The 18,835-nt window shown below is 47.9% G+C and overlaps 1 protein-coding gene across 1 annotated transcript in view; it reads right to left on the bottom strand.

Annotated features, from left to right (window-relative positions):
* The window catches only part of TRIM71 (tripartite motif containing 71), a 58,387-nt gene that overhangs the window by 6,736 nt on the left and 32,816 nt on the right, over positions 1–18,835 (bottom strand). The window contains exon 2 of the mRNA XM_024116497.1: positions 4,813–4,980. Coding sequence (XP_023972265.1) covers positions 4,813–4,980 — 168 coding nt within the window. The remainder of the gene's footprint in view (positions 1–4,812; positions 4,981–18,835) is intronic.

Here is an 18,835-nt window from a genome sequence, read left to right on the forward strand (position 1 = left end):
TTTGGCGGTACGCGGGCCTCTCCCGTTGTGGAGCACAGGCTCCGAACGCGCAGGCCCAGCGGCCATGGCTCACGGGCCCAGCCGCTCCGCGGCACGTGGGATCCTCCCAGACCGGGGCACGAACCCGTGTCCCCTGCATCGGCAGGCGGACTCGCAAACACTGCGCCACCAGGGAAGCCCCAGAAAACTTTCTTTACCCAAAATGAAGCTTCCACGCCCCTGAAGCAGTCATTCTCCATCTCCCCTCCCTCTCCCCCATGGCATGCACAACCTACAGTCTCTACAGACTTGTCTATCCTGGATATTTCACACAAATGGAATCAAACAATACATGACCAGCCTTATTTTCATGAATATGCTCCCGGCTAATCAGCTATGACTCATTCAGTCACTTACAACTGGGACCCCTAACTGACCACCTTTCATGCTCTCAGTCTGATGACACCTTAATGGCACGGCTGACGCTCACTGCACTCCCTGCCCCCATCCCCGTGAGGCCTAAGGATCCACTGAGCAGATCGGGAGCTGGCACCTGGCCGATCTGGGTGGCTCACAGTTTGGCCTGGGATGCCTTTCTCTTCCAAAGTCACCCTAAAATCTCAAAACCCAGCTCAGATGCCACTTCTCCAAAATTGGAAGTAAAGGACACCTATCCACAGTGTTTCCGCTCCATCTTTACTATCCTGTCCCAAGTGTCATTACAGACTGAACTAAGGTGGGCCAGGTACACAGTGCACGGTACTTAGCACTGGGTTCTAACAGGAACAATCTATACATTTTATACTTGCTCGTGTCTACGGCCATAACCGTGTCCTTTCAAAGCACTACATAACTGCACTGGGTTAAATATTGTCCTGCCTGCAACTTCACAACGTGGTTAAGATGAGGTCATATTGGACTAGGGTAAGTCCTAAATGCAGTGACTAATTATCCCACAGGGCCATGTGAGGATGGAGGCAGAAAATGGAAGTAAGGCAGGTAACAAGCCAAGACGTGCAGACCACGACCTGCAGGAAGAAGCAAGGGAAGGTTCTTCCTTAGAGCCTTCACATGGAGCACAGCCCTGCTGACACCTCGATTTCTGACTTCTATCCTCCAGAATCATGAGAAAACAAATTCCTATTGTTTTAAGTTACCGGGTTTACAGCAGCCCTAGGAAACTATTACAGTAGCCAACAAGTTGAAATAGATGGCTGTATCCAAATTACCCGAAACACAAAAAGTTAGACTGACGGAGCAAATAAGTGTGCATGTAAGCTGATACCATAACAGGGTGTCTCAGGCTGTCTGTCAGGATTGATTCAGAAAAAGAGAAACCTCACTAGACATTTAAGCAGAGACGATTTAATACAGGGAATTTGGTTAAACGGGAAGCGGGGAACTGCTAATGCAAAGGGCACACTGAGGATTAAGACAGACAGTAACTGCAGTCAGTAGCTACCACCCCTTGGGCTCAGAGAACAAAGAAAGTAGGGGTTACCAGGACCCAGAAGTATGGGGGAGGGACACCCCAGGCCCAGCTCATTCTGGGAGTGGCAAAAGCTGGAAACAAAAATACTGCTGATAAGAACAGGAAGTCAAAAGGAAGAAGGAAGTCCCTTCTCCCCACTTCCAGACACATGGTTTGAAATGAACACTGCAGCCCCAGCCTCACACGGCACAACTGTGAAAGGGTAGGTTGGTAGGTTATTAACCGGTACACCCTGTTTTCAGATGTGTTGGTTATTAATTAGCACAGAGCTCGTATCCACATCAGTATCTGACTGAGGCAACCAAGCCTATGTCCATAATATTTCTTTAACGCTTCCTTGATGGAAAGCAAAGGCAGCAAACTGCCTTCTATTTATATTAACATCATATTACTTAACCAAACTGAATTTCCATTAAAATCAGAAGATATGGAAATAACAGGTCCACATTCCTACAGGGCAAGAACTGGCCGGAGAGCAATGACCACCTCCTCTGCATGCACAGCGAGTGTCTGCTCGCCGCCTACCCTCCTAGCCAGGCTGCTCTCAGTGTTTCCTCCCAGGTCCCTAGCAGGCCCTTGGGTTAACTCCCATCCTATGACAGGAACTACTTCTTCCATTTTCCAAATAGGTCAAAGGGCAGCAAAGCTCTGGCTATAATTTGAGTCATTCCCATTCCTAGAGTCATAAAACTCCTATGTGAAGAGACCAAATGGATCTTTCCTCTCCAAATCCTACACAACACCCCGGCAAGGCAAGCACTGCATTCCAAGACACGCAGACCAGGACCTGCTTAACTAGTTCCCATTATCTAAGCAGGGCATTTGAAGGACGCCAAGAGGCAGGTGGGTTGGGGGGAAATGGCAGTGGGTAAAAGGGCTGGGAAAACTCTGAAAACAGAAACACGCATTTGAAAGAAAGAGAAGGAAAGAAAGGAAGGAAAAAGGGAGGGAGGGAAGGAGGGAGGGAGGGTGGGTCACCTAACAAGCATGGGGGCTTGAGAAAAAAATGTTAACTTCAAATGTTAACAGATTCAATCAAACACTCGAAGTTGAGGCAAGTCAGTGATGCCAGCTGACTGCTGAGTGGTGGCCACTTAGTACTGAGGAGGAGTCTGAGGCCAAATCTGGGTTTCACAGGGAAGGGTGCAGAAAGTGATTAGTGATGGCTGCCATGGAGAACAGTGGTGGCCTGATGACAGGTATTTAAAGTGTCCTGATAGAAGATACTAGAGAATGCCAGTGTCACCCATAAGCTCAAAGGCCACCATACTGGTACCAGATGGGGGAATTACTGCAGTTCACTCTAAAATGTAATTTTTATCACATTTCATATCTTTGAAACTATGATTCATCTTAACACTGTCAGTGGGTTTTTTCCCTTTGTTAGCTGTATATAAAATAAATGTGCATATCTTACAGTTAATGGCATCTTAAATATGATGAAAGAAATAAAAGTAACGAATAAAGGCTGTCTTATACATGGAGAGCAACTATATTCCTGACCCAAACTCTGGATGTCCCCCAGGGAATCTGTGCACCTTTATGAAATCCTCTAATTACACAAGTGACCAAAATGTTGTACTTTCATGAAGAGTGAAAGTGACTTGGATATCAGATTACTTGACTCATCAGAAAGATCACTTCAGTATCACACATAGGAATGCTGATAGCTGCTGAGAAACTTATTAAAATCCTAAATCATCTGCCCACCCTAGAACACACGATTGATTCTTTACCATTTCCAAAAATGGTCTTATGTTAAAAATAATTCATGTATTCAAATACTCGTTCTAAACAGTTTCCTATTCGATTACTTTTTAAAATATTTATCTATCTATCTATTTATGGCTGTGTTGGGTCTTCATTGCTGTGCGCAGGCTATCTCTAGTTACGGCGAGTGGGGGCTACACTTCATTGCAGTGTGCAGGCTTCTCACTGCAGTGGCTTCTCTTGTTGTGGAGCACGGGCTTCAGCAGTTGTGGCACGTGGGCTCAGTAGTTGTGGCTTGCGGGCTCCAGAGCGCATACTCTGTAGTTGTGGCACACGGGCTTAGCTGCTCTGCAGCATGTGGGATCTTCCCGGACCAGGGATCGAACCCGTGTCCCCTGCACTGGCAGGCAGATTCTTAACTACTGCACCACCAGGGAAGTCCTCCTATTCAATTTCCGCTCAAAGATTAGCAATGTTTCTCCCCTCCCCCAATAAATTTACTTATTTATTTATTTATTGTTGGCTGTGGTGGGTCTTCACTGCTGCACGCGGGCTTTCTCTAGTTGCGGCGAGCAGAGGCTACTCTTGACTGTGGTGTGCAGGCTTCTCATTGCAGTGGCTTCTCTTGTTGCAGAGCACAGGCTCTAGGTGTGCAGACTTCCGTAGTTGTGGCTCACAGGCTCTAGAGCACAGGCTCAGTAGTTATGATGCACGGGCTTAGCTGTTTCGCGGCATGTGGGATCTTCCCAGACCAGAGCTTGAACCCGTGTCCCCTGCACTGGCAGGTGGATTCTTAACCACTGCGCCACCAAGGAAGTCCTAGCAATGTTTCTTAACTTTCAAGCTTATCCTACCAGATGAGGGAAACAACCTATGATTTTTTTATTTTCCTAAAACTTTGTCACCTGGATCAGGCAAGAAGATTCAAAAATTAAGGCACACTATTACCTGCCTGTGTAAGAGAACTTCACTATATCTGAGTTACACGTGTCCCTTCCTAGCCCCAAAGGGATGCGAATTCAACAGAAACAAGGGTCTAAATTATCAGGACGCCTAATGCTTCCAATAGAATAGAATAGAATAGCATGGCATAGCACAGCAATAGCTAATGCTTCCAATAAAACTAAATTAAAAATAAATAAGTAAATAACCATGGCATGACCCCTTTATCACCCAGGAAAGAGTCTGAGATTCAACCTTAAATAAAATTTCCCATGCTCACTTATTTCTCACCTATAAACAAATCTGAGTAGCAAGGTGAGCACCCAGTCTTTCTACAGTCCTGACTGAACACCCTAATATCCACTTGGATTTGGGGAGGTGGCTGGATGGCAAAAAGGCAGCTGATGTGAAGGGGTCCAGCCAAGGTATATGGAAGAAGCCCTGACCAGCCAGTAACTCCAGCCACATGACTGTCATCTTCACAAGACTGTGAGGTCTCCATGCACTGCCCCCCCCCATGTGATTGCTGCTGCATGGGTGTCACGTGGGTTCATCTGGGTAGTTGTCCCATGGCCTCCAGACACTGGAGTCTGCCCAATAATCTACACACGCCATCTGAAAGGGAGTGGGAAAGGTTTTATATGCAAGAAAGAACCAGGGAAACAGGTGAAGGGTGGGGAGGGACTGACCTGGATGGCCTGGCGGCCCTGCTGGGCATCAGCCAGCAGCTGGATGGTGAGCGCCCGTGAGTCCTGCAGCGCCTCCTGGAGGTAGACGAAGCTGTGGCCGCCATGCCGGCCCACAGTACACTCCCGGCAGATGGGCACTGAGCACGTGTCACAGTACAGGTGCAGCACCTGGGGACCAGAGAGGGCCAGGTGTTAATGACAAGGGGGTGGGTGGCGGGGTGCTCTGGATCCCAGGACCCCACAATAAACAAGCACACCCCATAGGGAGCGGGAGCCCCGCAGGCGACTGTGAGGACAACTTGCTTCCCCCCACCCCCACCCAAAGAAAAAACAACCAACAACCTCCTTCTACTCCAGTTCCATTTACAACCACAACTGAGACACCGCAGAGGCAAAGATGAAACAAAATGATCCTCCAGGGACTTCCCTGGGGGTCCAGTGCGTAAGACTCTGCGCTTCCACTACAGGGGGCACGGGTTCGATCCCTGCTTGGGGAGCTAAGATTCCGCATGCCACGCAGTGCAGCCGAAAAAAAAGGTAAAAAAAATTTTTTTAAATGTGGTGCTCATCAATTGACCTTAGTAATTGACAATAATTACACAGTCATATGAATAAAACTATCTAAAACAAAAACAAAAGAAAACAATCATCCTCCATAAGAGATTTCCCTGTATTTGAGATTAATTACCCAGAAAGGTTCCAAGATTGTCTCCCTGGTCTGAGATTGGTGGCCGGAATGAAAGGATAAATCGACAAGTTCCTCTTGCCACCCCATGCTCTAGGGTGGCAACCAGGCTGGGGGCCAGGATCAATCCCCCTCACACGGCAGCTGGCTGCCACCGTCCCCCCATCAAGGACACGAACGCACCCAAGGCACTCAAGCAAGGTGCGGGCTTAAGCTTCTGGAACAGAGGCCAAAGGCTAATGGTAAAGTCAGCCAGCTTCTTGTCTTTCTTCTTCCTGCCAAGTTGTTCCAAGGAGCTGACCCTGGGAGGCAGCCGGTGCTGACAGCGCTGCTTTTTACGGATGCTCTGTGCCTCCCTGGGGCCCTGCGTGCTGGTGGGGGGAAGCAGCTTGGCACCACCTCCACCTGCTGATAAACCTGCTGAGAGCCGAGCTCTCAGGAGCCAAAGCTGCTTGGCACAGAACGGGGACAGTCCCGTTGCATCCCTCCCCAGAGCCGGCACTTAGGGCCGCTGTCTATAAATGTTTGCTGGCTTGCTTTCAAGAGCAGAGCTTCAGTTTGCCTCTGGTACACCTGGGGTGAAGGAAAGCAAGCCAACACTCAACAGGCAGGGAAGGGGGCATGTGTGTGGAGGGGGGGGCGGCGGCGGGGGATATGCGGTGCGTCTTTCACATACACAAGCACTCAATCTCCAGGTGAAGAGGCTGCACAGGGAGCAAGGGCTGGTCCCAACGCACGGAGGCTGGTTACCCTGTCCAACCACAAAGCACAGAGACCCAGAAAGTTCCTATTAGGCTGCAAGTCCCTCACAGAAAGGGCCCGGGGCAGAGCGAGAACACGGCTCCTCTCATTCTCCAGGTTATTTATTTTATTCCAACCAAAGTCTTGGCGTAGTGCGTGTCCATGAGGAAATGACTGCCCAAATGACTGTCAGCCAAACAGGCTGCTCCACATAGGGGGTGTGTGATCCAGCAGGGGTTAGGTTGCTTCTCTGGGAACTCTGGGATCCAGGAATGGAAAAAGGGAAGACTGAGGATATCACGTTCCTACTTTGAAGAAATGGTTGTGATACGGCAAGTTTTCTGGACCCTATTTTACAGGAGGGAAACGTGATCGGGTTTGTAACTTTAGTGCCGTTTTGTCCCGTGCTGTATGTTTCCAGCAGCCGTGGGAGACGGAACCCAGGAGGCATCTGCCTTCCTTTGTGAAGGCTAATCACTTTTTGAAGAAGGTCCACCATTTAGAGACTATCTAATCTTTCTCATTTGATAAATCTAAAATTCCCAAGCCAGCCTTAGATACTAACCGAAAAATGCTAAACGGGATAAATGTGGGGAAATGCCCCGACACTCTCATTTTCCGACATGGTGCTAAAGCAATTCTCCAGCCAGTTTCCACGACTCAAGCACATCCCTCCCCTCTGCTCCCTCCATTTGTCACGGGAATAAAGGGATCACTCCTGCTAATGTGAAGTGTGAAAATCTCCTGGCACAAGGCTCCCTGCTCTTACCAAACAGCTAAGCAATCTTCTCTTTACCTCTGCTCAGGAGTTACCTTTTCTTGGACAACTGTGTGGACTGACTAGTGTCCCCCTGCTTTAGGAGTCTGTGGGGCTGCTGCGAGTGGGGAAGAACCTTAGGCTGCCGGCCCCCGCATGTCCAGCCTTGAGAGACCAGGTACCTCTAAAATGGGCAAACGGGGGTCCTGGGATGTGACCCCACCTGACAGTGTTTCACGTGGGATTGACGCAGCTCTAAGCGCCTAGAACACCCTGTGATCTTGGAAGTGCCAGTGCTTCTGCCGTTCCAGGCTGACTGTAGGACCACGGGGGTGGGGCTGGGGGTGACAGTATAAGTGGGTAAAAGCAGAGCCTCAGTGGTGCTTTTAATTAACTGTTTTTTTTTTTTTTAAGAACACACTGTCTAAAACCTGAAAATGCGATCACATTTTGTAAACATTTTTTTTTTTGGCCACACCATTCGGCACGTGGAACCTTAGTTTCCCCAACCAGGGATCAAACCTGGGCCCCTTGCAGTGGAAGCATGGAGTTTTAACCACTGGACCACCGGGGAAGTCCCACATTTTGGAAACTTTCTAGTGAAGTATCAGAGTAAAACTTTGGGAAGATGTCACACTCCATTTAGAAGCTCCACATCTCACTCACCCGGCAATTTCTAAGGTCAAAAACTTACAATTTTAGAGCTTATGAAACTCAGCGAATAGGCAAAGGTGCACATGGTGTGCATCTCTCTCTGAACCAGCTTAAGGTTATTTTAAAAGAATAAACTGGATGACTGTTCAGAGGGCCCACCGCCAGAAAGAAATGTGGCAGAGGCCATGAACTGTGGCTCTGGGAAGGAGCAGTCCTCTGGCGGCAGGAATTCCAAGGCCTGAGCTGCCCGTTTGGGGCTTCCCGGGCAGATGTGCGGACACGCCCCCCCCCCCCACATGGCGACAATCTGGCTGCCCAGCTGAATGGGGCAGGCCTGACCTCTGACCTTGCAAGTGACCACCCTTCTCCCCTGCCCCCAGCTTCCAGAACACGCCCCACCCACTGCCTTCCTCTCCCAAAATTTCTAAAATACCAGCGGAGACAAAGACCTAGGAATGTGAGCCCAGCAGGAGAGGAATGGGGGTGGGGGGTGGGGGTTAGAGGAAATAAATAAGTAAATAAAAATACCAAGCAGGCAGGTTTACCTTAGCCAGGGCTTAAATAAAGTGCTCTGTTAATGAACAAGAATGTTCTATGTTTTATATTATTGACACGTGTGATCCAACAAGGAACGAACACACACACACACACACACACTCACTCACTCAGTCACGTTGGAGCACCAGGTTAAAATACAACTATCCACATCAGTGAGAAGTGTAAACAGAAAAGTATGGAGGGAGTCTCTCATTGTCAAGATCCCCCAACTGAAATAATAAATATTAACTGCTATAAACTTACTTTTTGAGATTTCTTTGACATCCCTTAAAATGACTGGGGACATGTGGCCTCCCACAAACTCAGGCCTATACAGAAGGAGGTCTCCACCCACCACTACAGACACGAAGGGGGAGGTGGGCTGGTGACAACCAGAAGCCTTATCTGTATGTAACACTCGGCAGGCTCTCCTATTAAAAAATGGTAAACCAAATTCAAGGAGTAAAGTCCAGCCACGCAACTAAGTCTATCCAGCAACACCAAAACCAAGTTTTACTTGATTTAGGGAAAATATATTGAATGCCAGTGTTCTCAAACTCGCAGAAGCCCTCCTACATCTCTGGCCAGAGCTGTGGTCTTGGGGGGCCTGGGAAGAGGTGAAAGAAAGGAATCTGGACCCTCCTTCTTACATAATCACCACCAGCTCAAGACAGCAGAGTCCAGCTGTGGACAAGTTACTTCTTTCTGGGGTAAAGGAGTCAGAAACTTTTTAAGACAAGTTAGGGAATACATATGCATTTTTAATGCAATAAGATAAACAGGTGCAAGTCGTTTTTTAAAAATCTGCCCCAGGGACTTCCCTGGTGGCACAGTGGTTAAGAATCCGCCTGCCAATGCAGGGGACACAGGTTCTATCCCTGGTCCAGGAAGATCCCACATGCCTCAGAGCAACTAAGCCCGTGTGCCACAACTACTGAGCCCAGGTGCTGCAACTACCGAAGCCCCTGTGCCTAGAGCCCATGCTCCGCAACAAGAGAGGCCACGGCAATGAGAAGCCGGCGGAAGAGTAGCCCCCACTCGCTGCAACTAGACAAAGCCCAGGCGCAGCAACGAAGACCCAACGCAGCCATAAATTAATTAATTAATTTAAAAAAATCCGACCCAATTTTTCAGTTGTTTCTACTTTTTTACGTAATCATCCAAAAATATGCTATATTCTATGCATAGGTGAACTTTTTAAAGACACAAATAGGAGAGCATTATACTAGACCTTTTCACTTAATTATATTAACTGGGAGAATGTTTTGAGTTGGGCTGCCTGTTTTATGAATGGCTGCATCGTATGTCGCCTGCAGATGATAGGATTTTAACGTTGTTTCCTGATTTTTGAAAACTCACAAGCAATGCCGCAATGAATATCCTTTTATATTGTTCTTTACAAAGCCCAGAATTGTCAATTTTATAATATGTTCAACTGCTACATCATTTGACGAATCAGAAGAAAAAAAATCTACTTGCATGTGTGGACAGTAAGGCTTCTCAAATTTAATAACTTGATGTCAGGTCAACCTCCAATCATGTGAAGATCAAAGGTTGTCAAGTGCCAATTTCTGTTCCCAAACAAGATCAGACCTACACGAAAAGCTGGCATGGGGACACCAGGGAGCTGGGCCATGTGGGACTGGGAGTCCAGGTCCACTCTGCTTGGCTGGAAGGTGGAAGGTGGAGGCTGAGACTGAAAAGAAGCCCCAGAGGAGCAGCAAGAAAGCAAGGCTTGTGTTTTGTGTGCTCAGGACTGGCTGCTAGATTTTCCAAAACACAAGGGTAGAGGCGAGTGGGGCCGCTTGTTGGGATGATTCCAGAGGTGGAGAGTCAAGGTGATCTCAGACAGTGTAAAGGAAGAGGGCAGTCCCAGAGGATATCATTCAAACACCCGGTGAAACAAACGGGTAGCCCCATACAAGCCCAGAACCCGCTTCTGCAATCCCCAAATTCAACAGATCTGGAAACCAAAAGTTTCTGCACAAGCTGTTTGGCAGCAAAACCTGAACTGGTGTGAAAATGATGTCAAATTTTTATCTATACCATTTAGTGTGAGTTTTCATATATTTCACTGAAGAACTGCTAATATTCATTACTTTGTGGTGCTGTTTCACTGTATAAACTTTCCAAAATCATAAATGTTGAATGTCAAGGCTAGGGTAAAAGACCTGCCAGGCCAGCTAGCTGAACAAGAGTCATTCCTGGGCTCAACAGGCAAGAGGAGTTAAGACTACCAGGTGGTAGAGTGGGATGAGGGTGTAGAAGTGGGGTCCGAGCAGTCCTAGGCCAAATTTTTTGGCTCCTGTGGACAACGCAAATTTGAAAAGGAAGGGTTGAAAACAGGAATGCTATCAGCTCGAAAAACTTTTGTTTTTGGCTGCGCCGCGCAGCTTGCAGGATTTTAGTTCCCCCACCAGCGACTGAACCCGGGCCACAGCAGTGACAGCGCCGAATCCTAACCACTGGACCACCAGGGAACTCCCAGCTCTCAACAACTTTAGACTCAATGTGGTTGCTGGTACCATAAGCATAGTTCAATGATGACTGAACGTCCCATGCTGTTCCCCGGAGGTTTTTGTGCCACTGCAAAAGCCACATCATGATCCCTTTCCTATTTTTCAGAAGAAAATTTTCACACTCCCAATGACCACTGCTTCCCAACACCGACCAACCACCACGTACCACCCAGCAAGACCCAGCTCCTCCAGGTGCCTCGACCCACGAGGCTTCCTCCAGGCTCCTGTTCCTCCCTATCACCTGTTCCCGTGCTTGTGGGACCAGGTCCCAACACCCCAGAGCCAGGCACATGGGATCCCCACTTTATATTCCAGCAGTATTTATATCTTATACTTTATATTCCCTGTCTCAGGGCCCTCCTCCAGGAAGAACCCTCCCTGGGCACACAGCTTCTAATATTAACATGTGCAAAAAGCAGAACCATTGCCTTTTTATAAAAAGCCACAGGTAATTAAAGGAGTAAGTTCTGTTTTTACAGTTAAATGACTGAATTTGGCTGAGTTCACTTGCAGATTTTGTTTAAAAAAAGAGAGAGAGAGAGAAAAAAACACCTCAATTTTTGGCTCAGGAAACTGTCAGAATTATTAAAAAGCATGAAAATGAGTTCATCCTAGAAAGGAAAGCACTTCCCCTGTAGCACTGAAGCCCCAGAGAACCATGACACACACCCCACACCGCCTTCCTCCAGTGTTGCCAGAGTCATAGACAAAAGAGCCTTACAAATATTTCTTACCATAGTTCCCCCCTCCTAAAAGTGAGGCTGCAGCAGTAAATCTGACTCAAATAGGGCCTTTAGGAGGCAAGGAAGGACATATAACTGAGGTGTGTGTGTTTTTCTGGGATCCTGACGATACTGGGGGACTGTGCAGCTGGGTTTTCAGGGCAGGAGAATCCTCCAAGGGAGATCTAAGGCAGAAGAGGTCGAGGTGACAAGGAGGGTAGGAAAAAGAGCAGGCAGAAGACAGTGCTTCCCATGTGGAGATACAGTCAGCACTTCTCAGAGCCTTTGTAAAGTCCCCCAAAGAAGCATGTTTTATAAAGGTATAATCAAGATGTCACAAAATACTCAGTGTGGGACAATACACATGGAAAATCCAGAGAGGAGCTATGCCTCTGTCCATTCACTTCGAGTACCCGGAGTGCCCTCCCTATGCCAGCCCGGCTATACTCAGGCCCCCCGCAGCCGCGCTGGCATCACTGAGAGCCTCCTCATGGGCCTGTATCCATCCTGCTTCCTCCCCAGATGCTGATAAACAAGTTCTCCATCCAAACCTCTGGGGGGACCCAACCTGCAAGAGCTCCTTCGCTCTTTGGACTATTCATTTGCCTGCTGGTCGGATTCTGGTTTTCAGGCTGGAGTCTTGGTATCTTTGCCCAACCACACAGCTTTGAGGCACAGTCATGGCTGGCCGCCACCACCAAGGCCAGCAGGGTTCACTGCCCACAGCCTTCAGTCTCTCTCCTTCCTGGAAGGCTTTAACAATGGCCCACACAAAAGAGCAGGTGACACCCCTGTGCTGGGGGGTTTCCTCCAACAGATCCAAGTTACATGACATTCAGTGACACTCTGGAACACACACCAGAACTGTGTTTGGGGTTACTGCCTACCAAACAGTTTTTCACAAATAAACTTGTTGACTTAAAATGTGGGTGTTTAAAAATTCTTCCAGTTCAAAAATAAAAACCAAACTTCCTTATCAACAGAGAAACAGACAGGTATATGTGCACACAATAGAATACTTTTAGCAATGAGAACGAATTACTGATTTTGTGCTATCACACAGATGCTTGATGGAAAAACAAGAATCAAAAAAGCATATACTGCATAATTCTATTTCTATGAAGGCAAAACTAAGGTGAAGAAAAATCAAAGAAGTTGCAGGTGGAAGCAGGTGTGACTGGAAGGAACTCAAGAGAGATGTTCTGGAGCCACGGATGTGTCATTATGTTGTCTTGGTGGAAGGAGTAGGTACACAGGTGTATAGAATTGTCAAAATGGGGAAATCCCTGGCGGTCCAGTGGTTTAGACTTAGCGCTTCCATGGCGGCAGCGGGGATCTCAGGTTCGATCCCTGGTGGGGGAACTAAGATCCTGCAAGATGTGCAGCATGACCAAAAAATTTAAAAAGAATTGTCAAAATGTATACTTTTTATTTACATAAATTATACCTAAAAAATAATACGTGAGGGGGAAACCCTCCCAGCGACCACCTAGCGGTGGTGGGGTGAAGCTTGGAGCCCAGCCTCAGCACGGGCTCCTCACAGCTAAAGACCTAATAAATACTCTTTGAGCCCATAAATGAGTTACTCCAATGGCCCCACATAATTTACTTCTAATAGGTCACTACCATTCTTCCCACAACGTTCCCATTAGGTATTATTTTTCCTTTGCCCTCCACTATAAATATTATCTTAAGTTTAATCTCACAAGAGGCAAGTCAGACTAACTCCCTGGAGGTTTTGATAAAAATTAGAACCCCGAGTCTGATTTACAGCCCCACAGGCGGCCAGCGGTCACACAAAGCCCTACGAAATCATTAGTGTGCCAGCTGCCGCCCAGGCTTGCACCTGACCTCTGAAGTACTAATGAGTGGTCCAGGCAGCTTCCAGCAGCAAATAAAAAAGATTTGTTCCAACACGGAGCTCACCGCCCACGTAAAAAATAGACTTTCAAATCAGGCACGAAAAGATGGATTTTGACACAGATACACAGTTTTCCTGTTTCCTGCCGCAAAAGCAGGGCCGAGTTTTAATCTGTTGTGTTCTAGACCAGAATCGGTGGTGCTGGGAGGCTGACTGTAAAAAATGGCCAGACTGTAGGTGGCCACATAACTCAGTCCTCACCTCTTAAACAGTGGGCGACACCGTGCACCCAAAACCTTTCACCACCACCCCTGAAGTAGCAAAAAGGGTCTCAATGGCCTGCATGGCTGAGATCATGTGGACAGGTGGATGTAAAGCAAGGGAAAGCACTCACCTCGAGAAGGGAAGCAGAAATAAAGACTCAGATAAGAAAAGAAAATTCATAACAAGAAAGGTTTTGAAATATTACTAGCCATATCTTATCCCTCCAATAACGGATAACAACCCAATATAATTGTTCCTTTCTCTCTCTCCCCAATTCGGCAAGTTCTATAATCCTGAGTAGCTGGGCGCCTCCGTTACTCAGTTGTCTGCTGCCTTGGGCAACACAGGTCCAACACTGGCCTTCCCAACGGCCCCGGTGACACTGTCACACCCGGTGACAATTTTAAGAGCCAGCTAACCTTACCAAGCACTGCTTCCAAATCAGGAGGTTAACTGAATATTTAATGCTGTAGGAATCTTATTCACAGGCAGGAATGATTTAAATTGGGGAGGGGGCCCATCAAGGAAGCAGTAGATGGGTTCTGTGAATTCTCTCAATGCCAGTAAGGGCCTCCCCTCGGCGTGGGGCTGCGGCGAGGGCTCCCCGTGTGTCTATGGAGCCCTAAGCCTAGGCTCTTTGGCGGCACTCCTCAAAATTGCTCCCATCAAGGAGAGCATCAAATATAGAGCAGACACACTCCTCTATCCCCTGTGACACCTCAGGAAACACCAGAGGCTTTCAACAGTTTCCTCTGTGACCAAGAGCAGAGGGGCCTCAAACCACAGCTCCAGTGGAGCAGCTGAGGGTGAAAGGAAAAGCCTCAGTCTTATCAAGAAATGGATTTCTTTTTAAAACGCTTTTCAAGTTAGCACTTTGTTAGGCAATTAATTTAAATCACACCCTCCTTCAACTCCAACAACAGGAAACTTAATCCCACCGACACCCCTACAAATGAAACAGAGCCAGGCCAGGCCGGGAGACCAGCTTTATTTAAAGAGTCACCTGTCACCCATGCTGGGCTGGGCGACATGGGGAGGAATAGGAGCCCCGGGCCAGTTCTGTGGTCCAGGCAGTCTACAGGGTGGCTCTTACTCCCTCCCCGCTCCCAAGGGGAAAAAAATCCAAACTGCAGCGAGCAGTGGAGACCTCAGGCTAGCAATGAAGCCCTGAACCCTTGGAGTTCACCCACCCCTCTTCCCACCAGTGTGCACAGATCCTGATAGCTGCGGTCCTAAAGCACTAATTACAGCAGGATTTGGCAAGGAGTCAGGGAACCCCAACACCGGGCCAGGAGCACGATTTCAGGCAGGGAAATGCCAACTAACCAGGAATAAGATACAATTTGGAGAAAAAAAAAAATCAACGTCTGGGGACACTGCGGGTAAAACCACTGGAGTCAAACTCCTGTTTAGAAGCCTGAATTCCCAGGACCACTCGTCATGCATGAATGAAGGTGTAATGAGAAAATAATGGTAATGAGAAAAAATTCACGTCTCAGATATGGATGGAGCTTCGTCAGAAATCCCACTTCATTCCAACGAAGGAAGCCTGAGCTTCACCTCTTTGCACTGCACCTGCGTACTGTTCAATAGAACTTGACAGCCCGCTGACCCTGACCCAGCAGGTAATGCAACCAGGAGACACAGGAGGGGAGGGGCAGAACCTCCCCAGCACCCCGCAAGCAGATACTCAAGGATAAACTCCAGTTCAAAGGCTACACCTGACAGGGTGGGGAAAGAAAATGTTCAAGCTCTGAGCTGGGAAACAATCAGGTGGAGTGTTATGTAAGCTAAAAGTTCAAGGTGGATGATAAAGGAACAGCCCTTAAATTGGTCTCTCCTTGGGTTTTTTTAACTTCTGACCTGCTTCGTTTGGCTCTCTGCGGGAGAAGAAGCGGGAAGTCGCCCTTACTTTGGCTGGCACCTAGCCAGGAACGGTGAGATGCAAGGCCAGGGAGACGCAGACGTTTGTCTGTGATGGATCCTCAAACTGCTGTATTTTTTAAGTTCTGGCCCCAGGTGGCTCTTCCTCAGTCCTTCTACACGTGAACCCACTGCACCTCAAACTCCAAGGGCCTTCCCCAAGCAAGAGGCCCACTGGGAGTCTCGGGCTGGCCTGTCCACTTCTGGGTCAGCCGTGGGGAGCCTCCTGGACGTTAACTTCTTTGGAGACAGCTTTAATACAGGTTGTAGTCTCTGAAGCCATGATGTCCTTAACAAGTATGCAGTGTTTGCAGATTTTTTGAACATTTTTCTTTATTTTCAAAAACTTGTTTTCCTTCAATACACCTAAACTTAGGCACTTGTAGATCTACTTATAAAACATAGAGAATAAAGCATAATGGAAAAGAATATTAAAAAAGAATGTATATATGTATATAACTGAGTCACTTTGCTGCACAGCAGAAATCAGCATAACACTGTAAATCAACCACACTTCAACAACAACAACAAAAAAAACCAACAGAGGGGAAGCTGTCCTAGTAAAGATACATTGCAACAGTTGCTGATTTTTTTAAACCATTTACACTGGACTCAAGGCTTTCAGCTAAGAGCATTGGGAGGTTTAAAAAACAACTCAAGAAGTTTCCAATCTCCTACAAGTCTTGGGTGGTCAGTTTGGGGAAGTCCAGTCTGTTCCTGTTGTCTAAGCATAGTTATTAACAACACCGTTCTTCACTCTCAAAAATGACCCAGTTTGGGAAACCCACTGGACAGGATCAGTAAGACAAATGGGGAACTAACCAAAATACATGAGGGCAGATAGGAAAAACCGCCACCCAGAGAAGTACCAAATCCCTTTATAGGACTTACTGTGGCTGCATGGCCTGGGGGTGGGGCAGATAAGTCAGAAATGGCTTCTTAGAAAGAATGGGATAACGAGATTTTTTTTTTTTTTTTTAAAGGTGGGGTGGAAGATTTACAAGTACAAACAAAAGGAACACCTCCAGCAGAGAAGCACACTGTTCTTGGTCCAAGTGCAGGGAAGAATCTGGAGTAGACTGGAGGGGAAAGTTAGCTGGGAGCTAAAGAGGCGGTGGGAGGGGGGGAGGAATGAAGGAGTTGGGGGCACAGACCCCAACACAGACCAGGGCACAGCCTGGGGTCACCTTTTTTGTTAAGTCAAAAAACCTGGGTTCAGATATTGATGTGGTCCTTCCTTCTCCAGCTCTTTTGGTTAAGAGGGCTCACTGAGCTGTTTCCACCCATAAAATGGGGAGAATACACTTCATCTCGTGGGCGGTGTTAAAGAATTCTTAAGAGAAGTGCATGAAATGCAAATGCTGACCAGCAGTTCCAGCAGCAAAGAGCGGGGTGGCGGCCTGCCTGTTCCAGCTTGGTAAGTGGCCAGGCAAGTTAAATCAACTCCAGGAACCTGTTTGCAGGGCTGGATATGTTTGCAAGGCAGGACTGATAAGGGCTGTAAAGCCACTCCAATGGCCTTTGGGGCCGGTGTTCACCAGAGGTGGGACTTTCTTTGCCCACTGAATGGAATGTTGAAAGATTACATAAATACACTTGGAAAAGGCATACTGGAAGACCACCTCTGACTTGTACATGTCTCCAACTTCCTATGCAGCCACCCTGCCTGCCCACTCTCATCAGTCAGATCAGCCTCTTTCAGGCCCTACCAACAGATGTCATATGTTCAACATGAATCCCCAAGGCAGGCACATTTCCTTACTGCACCCGCTCCTGGCACCAGGCCCTTCCCCTCAAAGAGGTGACAGTCCACCAGGAGGGATGATGAGTAAGGCCAACAAGTTCAGGGCTGGGGGAAGAAAGCTAACACTGGGGCTTCGATGTAAATGTCAGCACACTTCCTGGAGGAAGGGAAGCCCTGAGTTTAGTCTAAAAGTGCAAACAGGAATGGGTGGGATAAAAGGTCCAGACAAGGAATGGCAGGAAAACGCAAGACACCTTCTCACTCTGCCTGAGATTCCACCGTTGCTGCCCTACAGTCTCTTCTCCACGGGGAGAGCACCTTTTAAAGTCTGAGACAGCACCCCCTCCTTGAAGCCCTCCAGTGGCTCCCACTGTGCCGCTGTTTGGATGGGTCATCCCGGACGCCACCTGCCGTTCCGTTTGCCTGAGAGCTGTGCTCACCACCACCACCCCGCCGCCCCATGCATATAAGGCTCCCTTCCCCAGTTCATTCAAGTCTCAGTATCACTTCCTCAGGAAGACACTTCCCCTGACCACTGGCTTCCCCTGCTGAATTTTCTTTGTTGCACTTTTCACTACCTGAATATCTATTCACTGGTTCATGGTCTGTCTCCTCACTGGAATTTAGGCACTGCAAACGCTGCGAATTCTGTCTTGTTCAACGCTTCCTTCCCAGCCCCTACATGTCTGGCACATGGATGCTCAGTAAACAACTGAGTAACTCTACTTAGGTGAGGGGTTGGCGCTATATCCACCAGAACACACAGAAAAGGGGTGACGGCCAGCACTTCTGCAGCAGGTCCCCAGATGAACTGAGGTGTTCTGGCCACCTGTTTGACCTTGTTTAGCCATCTCACTAACTGCTGATGAAAAACACTCCACTTCAAAACAAAAACAAAAAACAAGGAAAGTGGAAGGGGAAGGAGACGGTGGGAGATTTGTTCCAAGGTGTGCAGGTCTAAAATGTGAACAGAAATCTAGGTTATGATAGGGAAATCCAGCTCCCATCACTAGCAGGCAGTATCTGGGTGAATTTATGAACTTTTCCAGGAAAAGCCACTCGTGTGCAACTGCAGATGGTTGCACATGTTTTGCTATACCTCTCATCAAAATATAAAATCTACTTCCCCTCTGCTTGAATTGGGGCTGGTCTTGCAACCTCCCTTGCCCAGTCAAAGGCGTGGTGGTCATGCTATACGCCTTGATGTGCTTGGTTGGAGCACTCACTCTCAGAGCCCAGCAGCCGTGCTCTGAGAAACCCAGGCCACAGGGAGAACCCAGGCACCCCGGGCTGCCAGCCCTAGCGGACCACCAGCCAGGGAAGCCAGCCCCCACGGACCTTTCAGACCAGCTGACTTTCCACCTTCAATAACAAGGAAAAAAGGCACACTGCGGAGTCATGAGAAACAATCAATAATCAAAACACCATTTCAATCTTATCCATGAGAAAAGATAGAACAGTTTTTCACTGAAAATAATGCCTTCTTCCCTTCTCAAGTAAGGCCTAGGGACAGGAAAAGATAGTCAAGGTTCCTTCCCGGCTCTGCCCACAGCTAATTCCATCAAAATTCAATTCGTGGGTTCCATTCCAGACCCTGATCAGGCAGCAGCCACAGA

This window comes from Physeter macrocephalus, chromosome 18, assembly GCF_002837175.3.
Source record: "Physeter macrocephalus isolate SW-GA chromosome 18, ASM283717v5, whole genome shotgun sequence".
Lineage (NCBI taxonomy): Eukaryota > Metazoa > Chordata > Mammalia > Artiodactyla > Physeteridae > Physeter > Physeter macrocephalus.